Source organism: Aotus nancymaae, unplaced genomic scaffold, assembly GCF_030222135.1.
Source record: "Aotus nancymaae isolate 86718 unplaced genomic scaffold, 86718_ANA_hifiasm-v0.15.2.pri h1tg000117l, whole genome shotgun sequence".
NCBI lineage: Eukaryota > Metazoa > Chordata > Mammalia > Primates > Aotidae > Aotus > Aotus nancymaae.
Window position 1 is genome coordinate 2,655,048 of NW_026988532.1, and position 25,292 is coordinate 2,680,339.

Sequence of the window (25,292 nt, forward strand, 5' to 3'; positions counted from 1 at the left end):
TCACTTGAGCTCAGAAGTTCAAGACCAGCTTAGGCAACATGGTGAAACCCCAACTCTACCAAAAATACAAAAAATTTGCCAGGCGTAGTGGTGCATGCCTGTATTCCCAGCTACTCAGAAGGCTGAAGTAGGAGGATCCCTTGAACCAGCTCACTCCACTGCACACACTCCAGCCTGGGCAAAAGAGAAGAGTGACACTCCATCTTTAAAAAAAAAAAATGTCTAAAGAGTATGTACTTTTGTAAAAAATACTGTAATGAGAAGAATACCCTGAACTCCAGTTTAAAAGCAGAGGCAACAATAACAGTACAAATATTTTTTAGCTTTTAATGAAAAAATCCTTCCTTTGATAACATATTTCTCCTTTGGGATAGGAGTCAAGGAAAACTAAAATCCAAAACAACTACTGCAATATGTTTTCAGATTCATCTATTTCATAAAAGGAAAATGTTGATCAAAAAGTTCACAAACTTTGGGAAAGAATAAACTCCCAACATTTTCATATAGTGTAATTTCAGTATTTTTATACGATTCCCAGTTAAACTGCAAATATTTTCCATCCTTTTAATGGCAAAATTAACCAAACATAAAAAAGAAGGCTACTATACCCTGAATCACCCAAGTCTCTTAATTGGTTTTCTCTGAATTTTTTTCGTATTTCAAAATAAACTGTCATACATCAATAGAATAGTACTCAGGAATGCAAAGAATGAACTATGATGCATGCTCAAAGGAAATATGCCGTATCAAAGAAGCCAGTCAAAAAAGGACAAATTATTATTTTTTACCTGAGGACCCGGATCGCCACTCTCACCTTTGGTCCCAGCTGAACCAGGTCCCCCCTATAGAGAGAAAGTGAGGATATATCATTTAATTTAGCAATTCCATAATTACTTTTATGCTGTCAATTGCACCTGAAATAATTAAACACTATTCAAGATATATTTAATCATATTAGCATTAACTTATTAAATACACAGTAAAATTTTCAAGTAGTTGCATTGAAGTACATCTCCTCAACATACTGATTACATTTCAATATGTGAGCAATAAAGGTCTATATTTTATGTATAACTACGCAGAAGCTAACCTCATGAAATCACATGGAAATTGCCTTTTGTGTGTGTGCTACTAGAACACATATGATGATACACAAGGCATTATCACTGCACTGTGATGTAGTAGTAGAGTAACACGTTATTACCAAATCATGTATGCATTTAATCCACTTATACTGTAAGGTCTTGACAAACTGTTACTGCTTTTATATTCCGATATATTTATACTCTGAACTATATAATAATAAAATGGAAAGAACCAGATGCTGTTTATACTATCATAATTGTCATGAATAGTGGTAAAGCATTTTTACAAGATTGGTTTGTTTTCTCCTATGAGGATAAGTCTATACAATAAATATCTCTTAAATACACTTACATACTTAAGAAAGTGGCTGGGAGCAGTGGCTCACAACTGTAATCCCTGTGCTTTGGGAAGCCAAGGCTAGCAGATCACCTGAGGTCAGGAGTTCGAGACCAGCCTGGCCAACATGGTGAAACGCTGTCTCTACTAAAAATACAAAATTAGCCATGCATGGTGGTGGGCGCCTGTAATTTCATTTACTCAGGAGGCTAAGGCAGAAAAATCCCTTGAAACAGGGAGGTGGAGATTGCAGTAAGCCCTGATCACATCACTGCATTCTAGCCTGAGTGACAAGAGCGAAACTCCATCTCATAAAATAAAAATAGATAAAAAATAAAAAGGCACAACAACAACTAGCACCATAAACTAAAATAAACAAACAAGCAATAAAATTGTTTTAAAATTAAATACTCGGCTACTCATATCCCCAAAAAACTTCCAAACATTAAAATAAACATGGTGATTACAGTTACTTCATGCTGAAACACTGTGTGTTTTAAAAGTTTCTAATTTATTTAAATCTGTACACATTCCATTAAATACCACATCATATAAAGTATGACAAAGATTAAAATTAGCTAAATCTGTAAATGTTAGCGATCTATATCCTCCTGGTGACTCCAAAGTAAAAGAAGTATTAATATGCTCATGAAATACAAAAAGTCAAATAACATGAATTTTCTAACCTTCAAAATTAAAAGAATAATGACTTTCAAGCTTCTAATAAATAATTATTGCAAATAAACTTCTGCAAGAGAAAAACTGGGGTTCTTCATTAAATCAGATTATTAATCACAGAATTGAATGCAATTATAGAACAGCCTATTTTAATTAATTGACTGTATTATATTCTCTCTATATAAGCACTACCTACTCAACAGATTATAAGTACTTTGCCCAAACACTTATTCTAAAAAATGGCGCACAGTCATTGACAATAAAAGAATGGGAAAAAAAAACAATTTTTATTTTTTTATAAACAATTTTTATTTCTCCATTTCCTGCATGTTTGATAGTACAGTCCTCCATTTGGGTATAAAGATAATTGGATGTACACAATTGGTTAAAATAATTTTTCATAGGAAAAATGTACAGATGTCAAAATATTGATGTAGACTTTCTTTTCTAAATCTCAATCTAGTAAATACTTTTTTAGACTACAGAAGTAAGATATATTTGGAAGACTAATAATTTAATATTCTGATGCAAACATCAAATTTACTTGTTTTGAAACAATGTTTAATAGAGTAAATGGTAAAAAGAAACAATATGATTTTTTTCTCTCAATATCTACCTTCAATAATTAAGGAAGCTAAAACTTTTATAGCACAGAGATAAGTAGATAAAATTAATTAATATTGGCTATAACATTGAGAATGTATATATGGTTGTCAGTGTTTTCTTTTTGCCCACAGGCTGTGGAAAATTGGCTGGCTCTTAATGGTTGATTAATGAAAACAAGAACCTTTAATGCAATGCGCCTCCCTTGCTTCTGCTTGTTGCTGTCATTAGCCTCCATGGATCCATTTCCTTGTGTTTGTCAAGGTAAGTAATGAAGTTTCTTTGGATAAAATTTTAGGTACCCTATGACTGATATCTGTAAATTCAATCATCTATGGCAGTGTTTCTCAAACATGTTTGGCCATAGGAATCAACCAGTTGCACGTATTAAAATTACAGTCGCAGGTTCCGGTTCTGGATCTACAATATCAGAGTCTGAAGTTCAGAGCACTAGGAATTTTTATTTTTAATAAAATACCTAGGTTAATTCTTCTGACCCCAAATTTTACAATACATAAATATACTGCTTACTTTCCTGTTATGTAAATTTGAATCATTAACAAATAATTTAAAAATTAACTATTTTAATTTGTTAAGTGATGTAGAATCTGCCATATTACTGTATTTTAGAAAAGCAAAGCATGATAAAATACATGTTAAACATTTTATAATGTGTTAATTTATATAATTTAAATTATATGAAATATATTATCAAAATATAGGTTTCACATGAGTTTATATGATTGAATGTATATTCCTGCAAAATACTTAGGAAATTTCATGACTGAATTATGATAAATATAAACATAAGGAAATCTACATAACAAAACATTTAATAAAATACATGAAGAAAAAGTATCATTCTAATATGATCAGTAAAACAGAATAAATAGAAGACTACTTACTTGATTCAAATTTGAATACAATAGTTTTGCTATCAATGTCTACTACATACAATACAGATAAGAGTTTAACTTTCAGAGTAATACATTCCATAAACAGATTGATTTTCTTAGAATATTTTGAAAGTCTATGAGGGCATATCATAGTAGAAAAAATTTATACTAAAAAACAAATATTTAAAATATAAATTATTTATTCATTTATTCTAAAATTAATGAGAATCCTGGTTTGAATCCTGTTTTTTTCCTCTGGGAAAAAATAAATAGTTTGAATACTATCATTGTGTTTCATGTGAACTGCTACACAGCTTAACATTAGCATATTCTAGTGTCTTTGAAGATTTTTTAGACAAAAATATTTGAAATATCCTAGTTTGTTATCATGCTTGTAAGAAAAAGCAATGCTTTATTATTTCCAAGAGTCTCTACAAGAGAAAGTACTCTCTCTAATATCTGAAGCACCTTGTGGAATACAGAGGCAACCTGTAGTTTAAAAAAGTATCTTGCTTGACCCTAAGAGTGTGTCATAATTTTCATTGGCCTTTAATATATTTTTATTTTTTAACAAAAATTTTGTTTAATATAATATTAAGTCTCAAGGATTTCATGTAAAATTGCATTTGGAAACTGAATATTAGGCAAATGAATGATACTTATAGTTTAAGAAATTAATAATTGGATATGACTCAATTACATTTTTTATTTATTCAATTTAAAAACTTTTTACTGAGACCTCTTCATCAAAATGTACTAAAAACTGAATCAAGAAAGATTTTTTTTTTTTTTAATGGAGACAACAGCAAGCATGAAAACATACACATTGTCACCAACCAGAGATAATCACAATCCCTGGGAGAAGTTGCACAGGGAACTGCTAATTTGAATAATCTAACATGCATTATCTTTGTTGGGGTAACCTACCACAGGACCTGGTCTTCCAGTTAGACCCATTGGGCCAGGTGGGCCTCTCAGAGCAATCTAGAAAACAAAATGTATCAAATTCAGTAACGTTCTCCTGGAAGAGCACATTAAAATACAACATGAATTCACACAAGCTACCCTTAAGTAACACATGATCAACACAGATTTAAGAGCTACATGCTAGAAAGAGTGTCGGGTTACTGAAGAACGGCAAGTTTCTACAATGACAAAGAGGTAAATATCAGACATTTTTAAAAAACTGTTTAACATATAAAGTCATGTAACATACATTGCTGTGATTTAATAAAAAATAAAAGTTAAACTGGATTTTAGAACAACTATTCTAATATCTGATAATGAACTATTCTGTAGTTACTCAAGAATAATGCATAGCCTTTTTCTCTTAAATATGTAGGCACGATTTGGGAGGCTTTAGATAAAATTCTTTTGGCAATATTTTAGGAAAAATTATGATAACTAAAGCCAAACAGCCTAAAACAAAACTGGTCAGGAAGTGTTATGATAATATGTGCCTGTTAACAAATCTCAAATAAAATGTTAAAGAGAAGAATATTTTATTTTATATAATCAAAGACATAATAAACTGATTACATGCACTATTGTTACACTGAATATTAGAAATGTGAAATTAGCATACTTGAAAAGCTGGAGCACATACAGTACAAAATATAAAAATTTGATAGATGTTAAATTAGTATTGTGTGCTACTTTTGAATATTAGAGAGCTCAATAGATGAACACTTAGATTTATCACAAAGATATCAAAAATAATACCACAACAGAAATAAATGCAAAATCATATTAGAAAAGTGCATGAGATGAAAACAGTAGGATCTCCAAAGTCACTACTGACTCACCATGAGATTTTTGACAATATACTTCTCAATCCTTGAGATTAAATATCTGAAAAATTCAATTACAATGCTTGCTACCTATTTTTCAAGTAGGTTAAGAGGACTAATAAAATGAGGAATTCAATGACCTCAGAAAATATTTAAGTTCAAATAATTACCTTAAGATTGTTCAAAATAGTATATTTTATAAGTTGTAGAAATGTTTAGTAAATTATTTTAAATAATTTTACATTTGCACTATGCCAAGGTCAAACAAACAAATATTAAAATTTTTCACTATCTTTAAACATGATGCAACCAAATAATATTTTCAGATTAATAGATTTAAGAAAGACATAAACAAATATTGAGCCTGCATTACAATTTTCACTCATGTTTTCAGATATTTTTACAGATGCATAAATTTATCATGATGAATAAAAATTTTATCACAGAAGTGATTTTTATTGCTTAGGAAGTGGGTAACTATATCAATGCCAACCATAAGTCATTTATTTCCTTGTTCCTTGAAAAGAAAACCAATACTATAAATAAAAATATTATATGAATTCAAATTCCTTCCTGGTCTACCCTTTTTATTTTCTTATGTATATTCTAATTTCAATGAAATTAATTTAAAAACATAAATGTAATCCTATATTTTATAAGTCTACATATAGTGGAAGCTTTAAACTATAAAAAGAATTCATAAACTGAAATTTAAAAAATATTACAGACTATAAAGATTAGGGTTTATAAGAGATGTGGAAGGTTTCTTTCTTATATATGATGTCCAAGAAATGTAATTTTCTGTGTTATCCATGATATCGTAAATAATCCAGAAAATTCAGAACAAATGTATTTCAAATTTTATTCTCTCAATTGTAACCAATCATTGACTTATGTGTTAGCAGAGTAAAACTGGATGTGAAAGATAAGGTGTACTAAGTGTAAATACAACAATACTCTTTGGGAGAAATAAATAGAAATCTTGTGTGTTATGGTGGGAGACTGCCAGAATTATAGAAGGGGAATATTACATGGGTCAGTTACCTAACTATAATTTTCAATTAATAAACATCACTGCTAGATAAATATAATTTTTAGCATTTTCCAACTAAGTTCAATATACTATTCAGAAGTAAATATTCAATTAATAATAGTAGCATCTTCCATATGTACAGAAATACATTCTTGACACAGAGTTAGTCATCTTGTGAGAATGCATGTTTATCCTTTCTTACCCGAGCCTGCTGAAGAATAGCTTGAGCCTGAGCTTCCTGAGCAGAGATGGTTGGTCCTTTGGAACCATCACCACCATAACGGAACTTAGAAGAGATAACATTAAGAATTAGCTTTGTCAAATATGTTCATTTATGTGCTTTAATCATTAGATAAACCCACTTATTAAAATGGTAGTATTTTACAAAATTACAGGTAACTCCATAATGAATCATGAGACCCAGTTTGTTTTGTTTTGTTTTGTATTTTTCACTCTCCTTCTATTTCTTATGGAAGTTCTTTCCAAGACATGTTACCATTTGTAGAAGAAGAAACTAGAAAATCTTATTCAATTTTAAATGCTAAAATTTCTATATCTCTGGAATAAACCTTTGTGACATTTTTTTATCAGCACAAATGCTACGCATATTACTGATTCATTTGTATAAAATTCCAAATATACTAAGTTCAGTGATGGTTATAGCTCAATCTCTATTTAGTTTGTCAAAATTTTTGGACTATCCATTAATACACAGGAAATTTTCCTTGTGATTTATTTATTTTGTTCATCCATTCTTAAGTACTTATGTTATAAAACAGATCTTCTCTAATATTCCTCTATAAAGTTTGCCCATTTTAAATAAAATGCAGTATATGAGTCAATTTTTCACTCTAAGTAATTATTTCTTGAAACTTTGTTAATTACATTGAAATTGATAAATAAAATAAAATTTTTTTCCCAAAACACCAGGGCAACAAAAATTTTACAAAGGAATCTTCAGTAAAGCAAACAATTTTTGAGCAATGAGTAACACTACAAATATATATATATACTATCTATAACTATATAGATAATAGATGATAAATAGTATATTAATGATATGTTAAATAGCATATGAAAAACAGGTGAATAATGTGACTCAGGATAAACCACAATTGGAAATATTATTTAAAAACTCTGTTGCTAAGAGTGTAATCAAATAATGAACTCTTAGTTTTAATGCAGAGATTGATACTTATCAGCATTTATTTTGTAAAATTTCCTGAATTTCCAAATTCTGCTTAATTTCAAGTGTTTCTACCTCAGACAACGGTTTTTAGTTGATTGCTCTTCAATTGGTTCAATAATAATTTTCAGAAACAGATGACAAGATATAAAGTCATTTCTATAACATAAAAAAAAACATACCGGTAACATCAACATAGTACCAGGAGGACCAGGTAGACCATCAGCCCCTGGTAAGCCAGGACGTCCTGGGGGGCCCTAGGAAAATAAATGAAATAATCAAAGTAAATAAATATTAAAATAATAATATTTACTAGAACTAGAATAACTTATGTCTACTTTATCTAATTTGCATTTATGCTTTCTACCTTACTTAATCTGTTTTTAGTAAGTATTCCTAGACAGAATTGTATTCTCTTGTACCAGTTTTAGATTATTTTAATAAATGTTTGATTATTAATATATAATCCACCTAAGATATAAATTTTGCTCAAAGTTGTTTGCAGCCTAATAACTGTGTAAGATGAAGAGTTCACATATATCTTAAGGGAAATTAATGTGAGAAAAACAAGTAGTACAATCCTGGTTCTTATAGTTAGATAAAAACAGATTTAAGTAAATAATGAAAGTTTTATTTAAATTTAATAAGTTTAAGGTATATTTCAGTATTATTTAACAGATACATAAACAGTATTTATTCAGTAGAATACTTAATTACATACTACATTTTAATAGATAATAGATACTGTCTTCAGAAGAGATACTTTTCTAACATAGAAAATGGCTAATCTTAGCATGTTAATGTTAATCATAGATAATCACTAATTTACTTTAAATATTTACTGATGAAATATACTCAGTGTCTGTATATGTGCATGCACACGGACATGTACATTTAGAAGTTTAGGTGTGACTATGGTGACCAGAAATCCAAGATATGGATGTGATTATAGAAAATATTAAATATATAATATATGCATCTGTTCATAAGTAAGTGACTCATAGATACAAGGTATATGTCCATAAACTTCAAATATAATGAGATACTTTCATGTAGCCAAGTCATACTTGGCAGGTAGGGAAGTAAATTCAAAAATTAATAAATAACTAGATACAGAATTATAACTCAGAACACTCATTCAATATAAAAAAAACTGCAGCGGCACTTTTCATATGTGAATTTCTTATAAAAAGTTAACTCTTAGAAAATAGTTAATATTGATTCTAGATTGGCAAAATTATATTTTATTTAGAACATTATTTCAATAGATTCTGTACAGACTTTAAAGAACTGTTAAAGTAAGTTCAAATAATGGTTTCTATAAAAATATTTTTTAATCCTAACAAATCTAGCTTGAATAGTATAATTTCCCATTAATAAAATATTTCCTACATTTTTAGATCATTTATATATCTGTATTTATAAGGCACAGTGTAAAGAGATGAATTTATCATCTGATATAGAGTTTTAAGGTCACTAAATTATAGACTCCAAAATGGTCTCATGAAAATATGGTGTGATTTAAAAGTATTAACTAAAATGACTATTACAAATAAATGTCTCCAAGAAACTGGATGTATCAAGTTAAGTAAGCAGAGTATATAAGAACTAACCTAAAGAACATTATTTTAAATAAAAATTACATAGTGTTTGCGTAATACACTTTTTATGTCCTCTGACCTTAAATAGCTTTCACTCAGGCTAGAATTTCCGAAATATTTAAAAATCTTCCTCCCTTAAATTTAAATTAAAAAGAGTTTTTACATTCTTTGAATTGTAATTATATAAAAAGTATAAGTTAGTTATTTGCATCTCTGATCCTCTTTTTTTTTTGAGATGGAATCTCCCTCTGTCGCCCAGAGCTGGAGTTCAATGGCGCAATCTTGGCTCACTGCAATCTCTGCCTCCCTGGTTCAAGCAATTCTCCTGCCTCAGCCTCCCAAATAGCTGGGATTACAGGCGCCTGCCACCGTGCCCAGTTAATTTTTGAAGTTTTTAGTAGAGACGGGGTTTCACCATCTTGGCCAGGCTGGTCTTGAATTCCTGACCTCATGATCCACCCGCTTCCACCTCCCAAAGTTCTGGGATTACAGGCGTGAGCCACCTCTCTCAGCTCTGATACTTTACTTTTAAAGAACAAAAGAAAAAAAAAGTACAAAGTTACTGACTACTCAAGGATGTAGGGGAAAAAAGGGAATGGGATTTTTATGAAAAGTTTGGAGAGACTTAATACAAATGAAGTATTTCATCATGTAACCCAGGGTTTGATCTTCAAAGAAGTAGAATTTAGATTTATTAACTCATTCTGTCAGCATCAAACTAAATATGAATGGGAATACCTGGAAAATATGTCTGGAATTCAGATTTAGAGACCAGAACCCCTAATGTAATGAGGTCATATCAATATAAATATTGGTTGAAAATAAAAGTTTGCTTATTAATTATGCCATAGATAAATGCACAATTTTTATCCTCACTTAAAAATAATATTTAAAAAGCTAACTAAAATGTTATGCAGCACTGAATTCATGCTGCCTTTACCCCTCCCACACACAGGAAGAATAACATGTTAAACTTGTAGAATATATTTTAATTATTTTAGTCCGCATGACATGCATTTGTAACGAGATGTGATGTCTGTTCACTTACCCTATCGCCAGGGTCACCAGGGGGTCCAGTGGGGCCTTGTAGACCTGGAGGACCCATAATACCCTATACAGAAACACATCATATCTGAATCAGATTCCTAATCTCACTAATATTCAGACAAATTCACCCAAGACCTATCAAAGAGTTCATTTATATTTTATAAATATACACTAGTCTTCTAAACAGTTGTCCTACTTATCTTCCTATGAAAAGACAATATATAGCAACCAATCTGTAGCTAGCTCAGCTGCTCTCAGGGCAGAGACAAACATTCCAAGGAAAAACAGGAAAGGAGAATATGCCAATATAAAGTATTTGGTCCCAGTTCTAACTGAAGAATTGGAACACTCATAAAATTAGATCTCAAAAATATGATAGCCAAGTTAAAAACGTAGAAATCCCTTAGGTTAGAGGCATTTATATTTTTTTAATGAGTGAAATTATTTAAACAGGTAAAAGCATTTAAATGCATCAGTATCATATATTATTTCATATGACAAGAATTTAATTAATTCCACAAAAGATAGAGGATTTATTACAAGGTCTGATCAGTACAATCACTGAATAAACACACTGAGTAACATCAGACTTAACAGGAAACCACAATGGAATCTGATAATTACTTCACACAGAGGCATAGATAAGGCAGCTACAGTCTACCTAGAATTCTCAATTCCATTTGCTGAGATATAATTATACCTCTGCAATGAAAATAAGGATGGCTTTTCTTTACATTCATATATTTCAGTAGAAAGATGAAAATGAGTTTAGAAGAGGCAGAGATATCTAAGCATCAAAAATATTTAAAACAAAATTTAAAGAGTATTACTTGGATAGACAAATCAAAAGGCAGTTCAAAGCCACCAGCTCCTCTGAGCAAATATTTTTCTATAATTAAATGTCCTAATTAGTCTAAAATGTTCTCATTCAGTGATTAATAGAAATCTTATATATGATTACTTTAAAAAGACAAAAATAATCTTAAAACATTTACATACTGCAGGTCCTGCTGGCCCTGGTGGTCCTTCCACAAGCATACCCTATAATAAGAAAAGAGAACATCTCTACCACGGAAATGTAACCCCCAACCTCTAAATTACATGTATATAAAAGAACACTGTATCATTGCATATTAAACAGTGAATTATCTATTTCTACCATTTAAATTAATTACAAACATTTTTGCACAGCGAAGGAAAGAAATTCAAAATAGTAGAAGATATAGGCTGTGTTGTCAGAGAATGTGTGACTTAAGTGGAATGGAAATAGATATTTAGATGAATAATATTACAAAGGAGAATATGCTAAGTGCTCTCAAGAATGGAGCAAACAAAACATTCTACCAAGTTCTTAGTAAATATTTGCTGTGTGAATGAATGAACGGAAATTGCACATAAGCACTTTAATTCAGGGAAGTTACAAAAATGTCCAGGCAAAAGCAATATGGATAAATATGAGATAAGCTCTTTATAAGCAAAGGAATAAAGAGCTATTCAGGATAAGAACTCAGTTCTAAAATGTTTCTAATTCCACTCCAGCTTTGGACTGCTGAAAAGCTGTAATGTCATTTTAAAAGGTGGTTAAAATTTTTTATAATAAGAACTGATTCATTCTGAAAAAAATAATTTTAAAGTTTTTTGTGAGCATGTTGCATGATTTTGGAGTAATGAGTAGATGCCCAATAAGGTCCTTAAAACTGCATTGTTTTATTCCTTATAATTTCTCTCTCTTTTTGTGGAAATTTTTATGTCCTTCCAATTTCTGAAATGGCATTCATGTTGTTCTACCTTCAGTTCTAATACATTAGTTTTTCCAAGTTGCTTATTAGCAGGAACCAATAGTAAAATTTCTTCCAGGTAAGAATATGTTTCTTATCAGTATTATGAGCAATTATAATGTTAATATAAATTTTAAAGAAACAATTTGGAGTGAATTAGAGATTCTTCCATAGATGAAAAGGAAGTAAAAGATTAATTTTATGTTATCATGTGACACAATTTGGATATGTAAAAAATAAATATGTATGTCATATAATATATTTCAAATAATGTGAAGTCATAGAGATTAGAGAAAAATATTATTGAATTGGAAAGTAGGAAAGCTAAAAGGCCTATTATATCTCATTAATTAAACATTTGGAACCTCAGGAAAATTACTTAAATCCTTTAGATCACAGGTTCCTTAGTTTTAAAATAAGAGAATTAGACAAGAAAAATTTCAGCTACTTTCAAATTCTGAAATTCTGCAGCTCTATAATGTTTTGTTTTATGGAAATACTCCTTTTTAGACAAGACCTTACTAACTTACCTATTTGTGGTAAATTGTAAACATCTGGACATCAAGATTATCATTGGTAACATATGAACATACATAAAAAATTAACATAATAGTGGCTCATAAGCAATTTTACCAACCTTTAAAGTGCATTCACAGGGGTACTTACAGGCTCAACCACTGCTGGTTCTCCTTTCTGTCCTTTCTCTCCATATGCACCATGGCCATTTATCTGTTAAATGAAAAATTCAAAACAGCCTAAATGTCAGTATTAAAGCCATTTCAAATTTATTTATTTAGGACACAGAGTCTTGCCCTGTCACCCAGGCAGGAGTGTAATGGCACGATCTCGGCTCACTGCAATCCCCACCTCCTAGGTTCAAGCAATTCTCCTGCCTCAGCCTCCTGAGTAGCTGGGACCACATGCACCTACCACCACACCCGGCTAATTTTTTTGTATCTTTAGTAGAGACAGGGTTTCACCATGTTACCCAGGCCGGTTTCAAACTCCTGAGCTCAGGCAATCCGCCTGCCTCTGCCTCCCAAACTGCTAGGATTATAGGTGTGAGCCATTGCACCCAGCCAGCCACTTAAATTTTTAAAAAGAGAATTTAGCAATCTAAACAACCTATTAAAATATTTAAATGTAAAAACCTATTGAAGGCTTAAACAGGGCAAAAATTAAAAGAGAGGCATAATAAGCATTAATACTGAATTTTAAAATGCGATTGAACTAAAGACATCTATAGATGTCAGTTATTATTCCCAGGCATTAAGAAATGTCATCAAATTAAATTTAATGAAATATTCTAAAAATCAGAAATTAGACTTGCAACATGGAACAATAACAACTATGTTTTAATCTTATTAATGACAAATTTCTGATGCAATTCTGTTCAAGATTTTACTTTCAAATAAAGACTCCAATAGCATGGCCAAAGATATAACTGCTGAAGATTCCCACGTGAGAGAATCTAATAAGGCATCCTAGTAGTAATAAGCATTCATAATTTACATAGAAACTCAATCTTCATTTTAAACCTGCAAAGATATTAAGATGGACATGAACATAAAAATATCCCATAAATAAGACATACAATGACACAGAGCGTAATATCAACTTACGCTTGTTTCTGTAATATCAGTGTTTGCTGGTACACCTGGACCAAATTCTTCATTAGGGGGGCTTGTTGGTTTATCTTCATATTCTTTATATTCATAAAAATCATATTCGCCTAAATCTCCATCTACCAGAAGATCAGAGTCCCTGCCGTCTATTTCTTTGTTTTCATATAGTGTATCCTCAGAATTTTTCCTCTGGGAATCATAATCCTCTCCCGTTAGATATTCTTCAGTAAATATTTCTTCAACTGGATTTGGCTATTAATTTAAATTGTAAGGAATTGGAGAACATGAAGTTTATTGTTAGTAAAGCAAGATAAGCATTTACATTACAGTTTGATGGCATGCAATGGGATGTGATTTTATTACTGTTCAAGCAACTCTAAATGCCTGGAAAGTAGTCTTTCAGTACCATTGAAAGAAATATATTTGTACATTGGTATGTACAAAGAGATATTGCTTTCAAAGCACTTTCCTCAATAAACTGCAAATATTCACATGGAGTCAACATGTGTATTTGCTTGTTCCATTGGAAAAAACATGTTAGTCAATTTCATGTTTACTTCATAGTTTAAGATTTGAGCAATAAAATACGTATGGAGTTGAAGCTTTGGCTAATTTTAAACCTTGCAGAACATAATTATGAAATACCTTTGCTACAAGTATAAGCCATGTAAATTTGAGTCTCATCCAATAAATAAAATAATAATGTAACAATGTCAGTATAAATAGAGATGCATCATTGCAATTATTATGCAGATTACTTCATCTGTAGGGAAGTAGTATTACACCAATGAATTATTTAAAGTAAATAATTGATAGCTATTAACATTACGATAAAATAAAAATGTCACTGTACAATTCTCAAAAGTAAGGAGGAAATTTTAATAAAGTAAGAATTATGTCAAAAATGCTGAGAGACATAGATAAAAACTTATGCCATGTTTTTCTCATAACTCCTTACTAGTAGAATCAACCTGAATCCTATTTATCATGTGAATATTTGGTTTTATTATGATCATGATGAGGTTCTAATTAGATAATTTATCTTGTTACTTTTTATTTTTGAGATGAGGTCTCACTCTGTCACCCAGGCGGGAGTCCAGTGGTACAATCACAGCTCACTGCAGCCTGGGACTCCTGGGCTTACATGATCCTCCTGCCTCATCCTCCTGTGTAGCTGGCAGACAGGCATGCACCACCATGCCCAGCTAATTCATTGATTTATTTATTTGTAAAGACAGGATCTTGTTGTATTGTCCAGACTTATCTTGCCAATGTGTAAATTTCATTTCTAAGTAACTAATTTTCTATTACATAGTAAATCTAGATGATAGAGTAATATTAGATAATAGTATTACACAATCATGTGAATGAAAATATGTGTTTAAATAATTAGTACTTTTTCACTAAAATTAAATGTCCAATAACCATAATTTTCTGAATTATTAGATAAGGAATATATGCTGTCTACAAAGATTCCATATCATTTAGGGTGAGAATATTGCTATAATCATAGCTCTGAACTAAAAAGCTTAGATGAATTTGGTTAGGTAAATAAACATCTTGAGTGAAAATACTCACTTTTTGAAAATTAGTAATTTTAACTAAAAGAAACTTAACATCCATTCTCACTCTAAATTATTATTCTCAATTTTGTGTTTATATACAAAGGACTACTGAGTCTGTTTGTCTCACTGAGAGACATGTTACATACATTTTCTTATAACTAAATTGCATTTCTTATATTCATTTTCTGATAAAATTATACCAAAATGTATGCCAGATATTTAACAAAGTTAAACTGAATTGTATGTTGTATTCTCCATGATCAGAATGCATGTGCAATATCAAATTCAGGAAGATTAACTTTTACCTACGCGCACTTAAATATTTTCATAGAAAATAATGGAAACACTAAGATATATTAGTTTAATAAAAATTAATATCACAATAACAAGTTTGAAAATGTAAATAGCGATTTAAGTCCACTAAGACTATGTTTTCTCAAAATGCTTCCTGTCATAATAATGCATGATTATTCACCAGATGGAGTAAAATTCTAATTGTATCCTTTAATGATACAATTTTCACTTTAGACGATTCTTCTCACAGAAGAATCATGTTGTGAATACCTTAGTCACAACATGTAAAAGCTTGCTCAATTCCAGGAGCAATTAAGAAAATGATAGCAGCCAATTCAGTTTGATCAATTTAGCGTCTGCATGAAGCAAAGAGTCATGCAAAACCTGAATTGACATTGATTTCAGATGTCAAACTACTTTTATTAATAGTGAACCAATGCTATTGTTTCACTTACTTTAGTAAAAGAATAAAAACATCAGAGTTTTGAGAAATTATAGATTCTTCCAGAGTGAAGTATATCAAAATAAATTACACATTTAAAAAGGGGGACTGTGATTGAATACTGCCTATTCGTATTACCTCATTTGTCCCAGATACACGCCTAGGAGCTTCTGTCTGGTAACTTTCCAATGTTCCATAGTTGTATTCTTGAAAATCATCAACGATATTTGCCTAATGGTAAATTCAGAAGAGAATTAGCAAACATGTACAGTAACCCCAAAGGTATGGAAATCATGATTTAATTGGGTTATAGTATTAGCCAAGTGAGTATTTATCTAGTTGGGTTAAGACTATGACTCATCATCAGAGATCTTCCAGCTTATCTAGGATAGATCTTGATTTTTCTTTGCTACCTTTACCCCTAGTTTGGCTTTTGCTGATGCGTGATAACTTTTCTTCTTCTTGGATGAAAATTTTTCAGATTTGGGGGGTGTAAAGTTTTTGGACTTTTCCTTTGAGTTAGCCACTGTCCTCATCTTCTTTTTGAAATTGGATTTCTTTTTCTGTAAATTGTGGTGAAAGATGGAATGGAAAACACAAATAAATGAGAAGGGAAATATAGAGCATAGATGAAAGGAAAGCTAAGTAAAAGTAAAATGGATATCATTCTTCAAAACGGCTACTGTCAAATAAAAATCACAGTTATTGGCTCCAAGGAATAAGATGAATGAAAGGTTTATGGTAAGTTTAAGGAACAGTCAACATAAGGAACCGCAGGATGACAAACAGCAGGACACCACATATACAGACACTGCTTTGTTTTTACCTCCGTCTGTGCTATTGTCTCCTCAGTTACAGTGGGTCCCTCTGTTACACTTTCAGCCTCTTTATATTCTGCTTCCCCATACTCATAGTCATATTCGATTATATCCTCTGGTGCATACTACATTGCAAGGGAAAAAATATCAAGCAATTGTGTTAGTGGCAAAATACTATTTACAAAGTGAGAACCATCTTAACTTTTACATAGAGTAAATGTTAAGAGACAAGAAATTAATGTTATTGATAAGTTATTTTTGTATTACATGGAAGTATTATACTGCCTTATACAGAGTATAATAACATAGAAGCGACAAAGCACATTTCCTATGAGCAGGATAGAAGTTAGTATCACAAGAAAACTAAAAATGTGGAAAGTAATTCAAACTCTTAATTAGGGAATGTTAATTGAAACACAGTAATTATGTACTTGGACACAGATGTCAAATATCCATTAATTTTGACTATAAAAATTGCTATGCAATGTTTATCTATAAGATCTCTACAGTAATTTCAATGGGAAATTTTAATTAATCTACGTATCTAAAAATAAAAATGGGGAGAGTAGTCTTTCTATGTATAAAAGGATTTTCCTATCAAGTGAGAGATGGGAAAGAGGGGAGGAGGGAAAGAGGATACAAAGAACATGAAATAAGTGTATATTCTATTTGAAATACTCTAACCAATGGGAAAATAAAATCTAAAATTTATTAAGAAATCCCTAATTTCCTTTAGACTTAAGATCAAAAACAGCACAAAATATTGGTGAGCCATTAAAAGATTCAAAATTAGATATGCTCATAATTAATATAAAATTTTAATACTTGAAATTACTACCTTTTTCTCTATTGAAAAAAGGCATAACACTTAGATATCTTTAAAAACTCAAAATGAATTCACATTGGAAAACAGTATTTTACACTAAATTCTTCTGTTTTAAAAGATTTTAATTAAGGAGAGATATGTTTCTTAACAGAGGTACATAAAAACAATCATACATATTAAATAATGAGCAAAGTAATGTGCTCAACGCCAAAGCTAAATATATTTATTAAAATTTTATTTTTCAATCAAGAATATAGATATTATTAAATAAAATTTAAGTTAAATTTTGTCTTTAATCAAAATAACCAAATACACTAAATCATATGTAGCATAAAAATTAAGCAGTAAACTCAAGTTAAAACTCTAAAAATATATATAATATTTGTATATTATATATATTTAAATATATTTATATATAACATATAATATATATATATAATATGCTGGGGCAATCTATATATAATTGCCTAGGGCAAATATATATATTCTATATATATATATACACACACACACACACACATAATATATATTTGCCAGGGGAAATCTATACATAATTCCTTAAGTACTGTATTTGATACAATTCTAATTATGTCTCAACTGGATCTCTCTTGGCATTTTAACTAATCCCTTTTAATCTGCCACCAAAATAACTGTTGACCACAAATGTTTTAGAATATTGTGATGACTGTGCCTTCTAACAATAAGCTCTAGTAACTTATAGAGGAGTTATCAATTGCAAAAACAATAAGTAAAAGCATAAAGGACCAATTTTAAACATGGACAACTTAAATGCATTTTAATTGAAATCTGCTATTGAAGGATATATATAGACCCGTACCGAAGTAGTCCATTAACCTAATATCATGTTTTTCTCTTTCAAGACAAATTATCTTCTAATTTTCATAATTCTGTCCTTTATTTAAACTGTCCAAATGTTGACTAACCAGACTGGTTATGAAAAAATGGAAGAAATAACATGATTATAAAATAATGGAGTAAATAGCATGTTAACTGCCTTAGACACTAAAGCACATCTTTCTGTTTTTAAAATGGAAGAAATAACATGATTATAAAATAATGGAGTAAATAGCATGTTAACTGCCTTAGACACTAAAGCACATCTTTCTGTTTTTAAAATGGAAGAAATAACATGATTATAAAATAATGGAGTAAATAGCATGTTAACTGCCTTAGACACTAAAGCACATCTTTCTGTTTTTAAAATGGAAGAAATAACATGATTATAAAATAATGGAGTAAATAGCATGTTAACTGCCTTAGACACTAAAGCACATCTTTCTGTTTTTAAAATGGAAGAAATAACATGATTATAAAATAATGGAGTAAATAACATGTTAACTGCCTTAGACAATAAAGCACATCTTTTTTTGTTTTGTTTTGTTTTGTTTTTTTTGAGATGGAGTCTCTCTCTGTTACCCAGGATAGAGTGCAAGTGTCATGATCGCAGCTCACTGCAACCTCCTCCTCCCAAGTTCAAGCAATTCTCTTGCCTCAGCCTCCCAAGTAGCTGAAATTACAGGTGCCCACCATCATGCCTGGCTGGTTTTTAAAAATATTTTTAGTAGTGACAGGGTTTCACCAAGTTGGCCAGGCTGCTCTTCAACTCCTGACCTCAGGTGATTCTCCTGCCTCAACATCCCAAAGTTCTGAAATTACAGGTGCAAGCCACTGTGCCCAGCTAGCACATCTTTCTTTTAGAGCTTATTCAGGAGTCAAAAAAAAAAATCACTTCTGGTTCTCCTTTATCTGCACTGCTTCCTCTGTGTGTTGGTCATGAATATACTCAGGACATTGATGAGCATATATTGCAATACATATATTGCTACATAAAGCCTTACAACCTATTTTTGGAGATAATTCTGTCTTCTCACTATGGAATTCTAAGGATAGCTTGAGACAAGTAGAGAAGAAGGAACTAGTTGTAATCAATCAGACAAATATATGCAACACGCAGTAACTGAATAATTTCAACTTTGTCGGTATTCTGGTAGAAATTAGAGTATGTGAGGAGAAAGGATCTTCCAGAAATGTCATAAAGTCTGTTCTTGCTTAATTTGTAAGAAAACTGGTGACATCAGTAAAAACCTGTGCATCTAAGGAGAACTAGAAAGTATGATACATATTAAGTGAAAAGATAATACATTGTGGAAAGTTAATTGTTTTTTAAATTCCTTTATAAAAGATTGTCTTTCTGTCACTTCATTTTCTGTTTTCATCCTTTTTTAAGAAAGAATATCAAAAGGAATCATGTAGATTTAACATCTAATTTCTTACAAGATAGGAAGATAATTTAACTTAATAATAAAATCTCAAATCCATCATAATTTTAATATTAGCTAGTCATCTATTTAAATGGCATTGTTTAGGTTCAAATAGAATTAAAATGTGATGATATTATCATTAAATTAGAATCTATCTATATTATACATCTCTTAGTCTGTGGTTATGGTTGTAAAGTTGTGCCAGGCATATAACAATATGAATCTTAAAAATGGATAAAGATATGTTATTAAATAGACAAAATTATAAGCTGGAAAAAGCTTTGATTTACCTATAAAAGAAATGGGCATATTTATTAATCTAAATAAGAATAATAAACATGCAATGCCACAAGTTTATTAGTGAACAATATAAAGTACAACATGTATGGCTGATACTCCATATTGCACTTTACATTCTTTATTCATTGGCAGCTAACACTGCAGTATTCATAAGTATGACAACCAAAGATTATTAATATGTATTTTATCATATAATGACATATTAATGGATACAGTTCAAAATCAATATAAGGACTACTTACTAATTTGATTAAGTAGTTTTTTGATAGGGGTATAAATGTTTATCTTTTGAAAGACCAACATAATTTAGAGTTAGAGAAAACAGTGAAAACTAATTCTTCCTTAAAGAAAAAAAACTTTTCATTATGACTTACTCGATATAATAAAAGGTAAAAATGCTATCTGTTATTGCATTACCCAACCAGATTGTCCTGCAGTTTCTACTATAACAATGTGCTGTTTTTCTCATCAAATGCTTCTAGTAAAACCAAGTTTGACATCTCAACAGAATGTTGAGTACACACGTCAACAACTACAATGGTAAAAGGTAAGTTCACTTTTAAATGAACTTAAGAAGATGGATACAAATTACACATTGATAAAATAACAGCTTACCTGACATAATAGCATTACAACATGGGAACAAAACACCTCAAAGTGAGATATTAAGAATGCAAACCTCTCTTCTTCCAAAAATCAGAGCCTTATCTGTTGCTAGAAAGAAGAAGCCTTGTCTTTCTTCATAAAGGAGCAGAACAGATCTCATCAATCTTGAAAATGTATAGTAAAGGCTATAAATTTTAATATTGAGTCATCACATAACCTCCCAGATATAAAAACACTAAGCCTGATAATTATTTTACTATCCTCTCAGAATTCATGGAAAACATATTTAGTGAATGATGAGAGAATAAAAAGAGTGAAGTACTTGAGAACTGTGAAACAGGCAGATAAAATATCTCGGTAATTTCTCTTTACACTTTCATATTTGCCTTCTTATTGGCTTCACAAAATTTTACCCTGTTTTTTAAAAAGAAAAACTAACATTAAGTCATGGAAAAGATTAGTGCGACAGAATTCACTATTACACCTTAAAAAGTTAAGTAGTGTCAAAAACATATTTCTAGCATTTAAAGTGTAAAATCCAGCCTGAATTCACATGCAGAACTAACAATAAGATAAAAGATTTTGAGTCATTATAAACAGTAAAACTCAAATGGTGGCACCAATAGTATATTTAAAAGGGAAGAAAAACATTATTTGATCAATTTTTAGAACATTCTTGATGTTTTCAAATTTCTATTTCCTTTTTAACACTCTAAGACGTGAGGAAAAAAATCCAGAAATACAGTTTTGCTCCCAACCGAGGCTTACATTTTTTCCAGTTCACATGCATTTAAATTTTCCTTGAGGAATTTTTTATAAAAACCCTCTATTTAACCCAGCCTGAAAACTTTAAGGTAGTTCTAATGGCACTTCCTCATTTGCATTAATTACCAAAGGCCCAGGGAGATGACATATACACCAGAAAATATGTTATTTTATCTTGAGGCTGTGTTAATTATTTAAATGCTAAGGGTCAAAATATCATGGTTAGAAATTACCTTTTTCTCACCCCCCTCAAAAATAGAATATGTGCATATACACTGTATACCAGTGAAGCATCACTATTTCTAATGAATTTATGTAATAAAATGCTTAAACAGCAAGAAAACAAGTAACAAATATATTCAAGTCACTTTTTCTTGGAAATATTACAACACAATTAAAATACAATGCCCAGTTCAATTAAAATGGAATAAATAAGTGTAAGTTCAAAAACTCCAGTGCTATGTCCATATCATTGAAATTCAAAGACATGTTCTGATCTTGTGCTCCTTACCTCATCTATCTGAGGTTCCTGAGCCTGAGCAGCCTTGGGTGCTGAAGAGTCACAGTCTGGACTATAATGCTCACAGTAGTCATATGCTGCCTTGGGGTCACCTGTGATCAAAAACTGCTGGATGTCCCCCTGGAAAAAAAAACAACAACAACAGACAGAGATTCATCAGGATATTAAAGTACACATATAACAGAGTGAGATGTATTCAAGACAATGTGTTCTTTATTTTTAAATATTTGAAGAAGAAATAATCACTTACTTACATTTCAGTGTTAAGAATACTCTTATAGGATCGAAAGAGAAACACTTATTTTACAAATCAGCTGTAAATATAAAGCTGTTATTCTATGTTATCTTCTAGCTCAGGAAATCTATACTACATTCATTCATTTGTTAAAACTCAATTTTACTTCATTGATAGTTTATACTGCATGGCAAAGAACAAATAAAATGTTAACAAAAAGCTAATTTTAAAAGTCAACACATTTTAGTAATTGTACATATATAAAGACAGTAAGGTAATTATAATATTAAATAACTAAAAAGCTCAATAAGCTTAAAAGGAATTATTGTTAGGAAATTAATATGAAATTTTTAGTGTAAATATATAAATCTAACTATTATGTTTGTTAGAAAAGTCAGTATCCAAATAAATCCCTGCCTACAAAGATGAATGAGAAATAAAGACATCAGAAAAACCCAAATTAAAAATTAAAAAACCATGGGTTTGATGCATTTATAATAAGAAAAAAAGACTTCCTAAGCATATATTAAACATTGCTTATCAAAAACTCTGTATGATTTAAATAAAATCAAAACATTAGTAATATTTAATTATACAATTATCTAAAGAGTTTTAATTTCAGGAGCTATTGGAAACTGTGCAAATGAGAAAAATCCAAATATTCTGCTCTTGAAGTAATGTGACTACTTCCACCTGGACCTGATTTCATCATGAAACTAATTTAATATAAATCTGTGTGTCATGATCATATTAATTCATAATTATACTCAGGCCTAAAGGAGTATCTGGGCTGATACCATTTAACTTGAACATTCATGTCTCTGTAAATTTGAGCACATAAGTCTGATTTATAAAACTCCTGATTCCATATTTAATAATTTAAGTCATTCCAGCTTTCTCTGTGCCTTATTAACACAGATTATTTAGGACTTGATAAAAATATGGAAATTCAATTACAAAAATCTTTAAAAATTAAAGAATGAGGAAATAATTCATTCCACATTTTTACCACAAGCTTCATCTATTTATTAACAAATATTTATTGAGAAAGTATCATACACAAAACATTGAACCTGTGAATATAGAAACACATATTTGATGTAATCTTTGCTCTTTGGAGAGTGAAAACTAGTGACTAAGAATATTTAAAACTATAGTAAATGGTGGAATACAATTTATAACTTGAAAAGACATAGCCAAATGGTATGAGAAGTGCCAAGAAAGGAATAACTTTTTTAATTAGTTATTTAATTAGAATTTAGTATAAGTTATTTAATTAGAATTAAGCTATTTAATCCTAGCAGGCAATTTTTTTATTAAATAATTGGTTACTACCTGTGATGTGGTACTTATTTTTATTTGTGTCATTCTTTCTTCCATCTAAAAAATGTTTTCATTCCTACCCTTAGAATTAGGATTTATTTTTATGGCTCAAAATATATATTTCTAATCTTACATTTCTCTTTTTTAAAAATAACATCTTAATTGAGCTGGTCACACTGTTCACATATAAAATCAATCACAATAGATTTTATTAATTCACATATAAAATCCATTCTTTTAAAGCTTACAATACAGTGTGCTTGGCACACTCACAGCATTGTCCAACCGTCACTACTATCTAATTGCTGAAAAATTTTATAATGCCTAAAAGAAACCCTGCAACCAATGGCAGTCACTCTCAATCTTTCCCTTTTCCCAGCCCCCAGCAAAAATTGGGCATTTTATATAAATGCAACCATACAACATGTGGCCTTTTTAAATTGGCTTCTTTCATTTATCATAATGTCTTCAAGATTTATCCACGGTGTACCATGTATTACTATCTCATTTCTCTTTTCAAGTAATATTCCCTTTTATGGACATGCCCCAGATTATCCATTTATCAGTTTGTGGAAATTTGAGTTGTTTTCATTTATTATTTTGCTATTTGTTTTCTATGTTTTATGCCTTTTTAATTAATATTACATTATTTCTCCATTCCTGACTTTTTTTGAGTAGAATAGATATTTATTAGTTCAAAATTTTATTTCTCTTATGTTTTTACTGTAGCCTTCCAGGTTTGTTAGTGGTTACTCTCAGAATTATAATTAATTTGTTACAACCTTTTTCAAATTAATACTAATTTCTTCTTAATCTTACACAAAAATGTGTTTTTATGTAGCTCTAATCCTTCTTCCTGCCTTGTAGCTATTATTGTTGTATGAATTACATCTTTATATACTATAAGCCAATCAACATAGTTTTATAATTATTGTTGTATGCAATTTTATTTTTAATTTAAACAGAGAAGTATTATAAACAAGAAGTATAATCTTTTATTTTTAACCTCTCAAAGACAAGTGTACCAGTTTTCTTTGAGTTATTGTTCAGTAATCTTTCATTTCAATCTAAGAGACTCTTTATATTTCTTGAAAGGGAGCTTTATTAGTTCATATTCTTTTAAATATGGGAATGTCTTACTTTTTCTTTTTTTTTAAGAGATTGTGCCTTATTACGTTGCCTAAGCTGGTATTAAAATCCTGAACTCCAGCTATCTTCTGACTTCAGCCTCCTAAGTTGCTGGGCCTATAAGAGCATGCCACTGCATCTGGCTGTTTCCTTTGCCTTTAAAAGAGAGTTTTGCTGGCTATAAAATTTTTGGTAGAAGTCTTTCCCCTTCCCCTCAGAACTATGAATATGTTACCCTCCTGCTTCACGCCCTCCACAGTATCTGATAGGGAATCAGCTATTAATCTAAATGAGAATCCTTTGTATGTTCAGTCAATTCACTCTTGCAGTTTTGAAAGTTCTCTCACTGTCTTTCCTTTTTGACATCTGATTATGATGTATCTAGATGTAGATTTTACAAGTGTATCCTATTTGAAGTTGTTGAGAGTCTTGAATGTGTAGATTAACATGGTTCACTAACTTTGAGAAGTGTTCAGTCATTACTTTGTTAAATATGTTTTCTGCCCTTTCTCTTTCTGGGACACCTATT

At 30.4% G+C, this 25,292-nt stretch overlaps 1 protein-coding gene across 11 annotated transcripts in view; it reads right to left on the bottom strand.

Moving 5' to 3' along the window:
- The window catches only part of COL11A1 (collagen type XI alpha 1 chain), a 213,134-nt gene that overhangs the window by 127,788 nt on the left and 60,054 nt on the right, over positions 1 to 25,292 (bottom strand). For 9 of the 11 annotated variants that reach the window (XM_064371076.1, XM_012438753.3, XM_064371082.1 and 6 more), the window contains 11 exons: positions 22,069 to 22,197; positions 16,787 to 16,903; positions 16,099 to 16,191; positions 13,657 to 13,911; positions 12,701 to 12,763; positions 11,256 to 11,297; positions 10,258 to 10,320; positions 7,791 to 7,865; positions 6,625 to 6,708; positions 4,527 to 4,583; positions 789 to 842 (listed from right to left, as the gene is read on the bottom strand). In XM_064371076.1, coding sequence (XP_064227146.1) covers positions 789 to 842; positions 4,527 to 4,583; positions 6,625 to 6,708; positions 7,791 to 7,865; positions 10,258 to 10,320; positions 11,256 to 11,297; positions 12,701 to 12,763; positions 13,657 to 13,911; positions 16,099 to 16,191; positions 16,787 to 16,903; positions 22,069 to 22,197 — 1,032 coding nt within the window. Of the gene's footprint in view, positions 1 to 788; positions 843 to 4,526; positions 4,584 to 5,404; positions 5,451 to 6,624; positions 6,709 to 7,790; positions 7,867 to 10,257; positions 10,321 to 11,255; positions 11,298 to 12,700; positions 12,764 to 13,656; positions 13,912 to 16,098; positions 16,192 to 16,373; positions 16,524 to 16,786; positions 16,904 to 22,068; positions 22,198 to 25,292 lie in introns of those variants that run through there. The other 2 variants (XM_064371085.1, XM_064371084.1) reach the window with 2 other exon arrangements.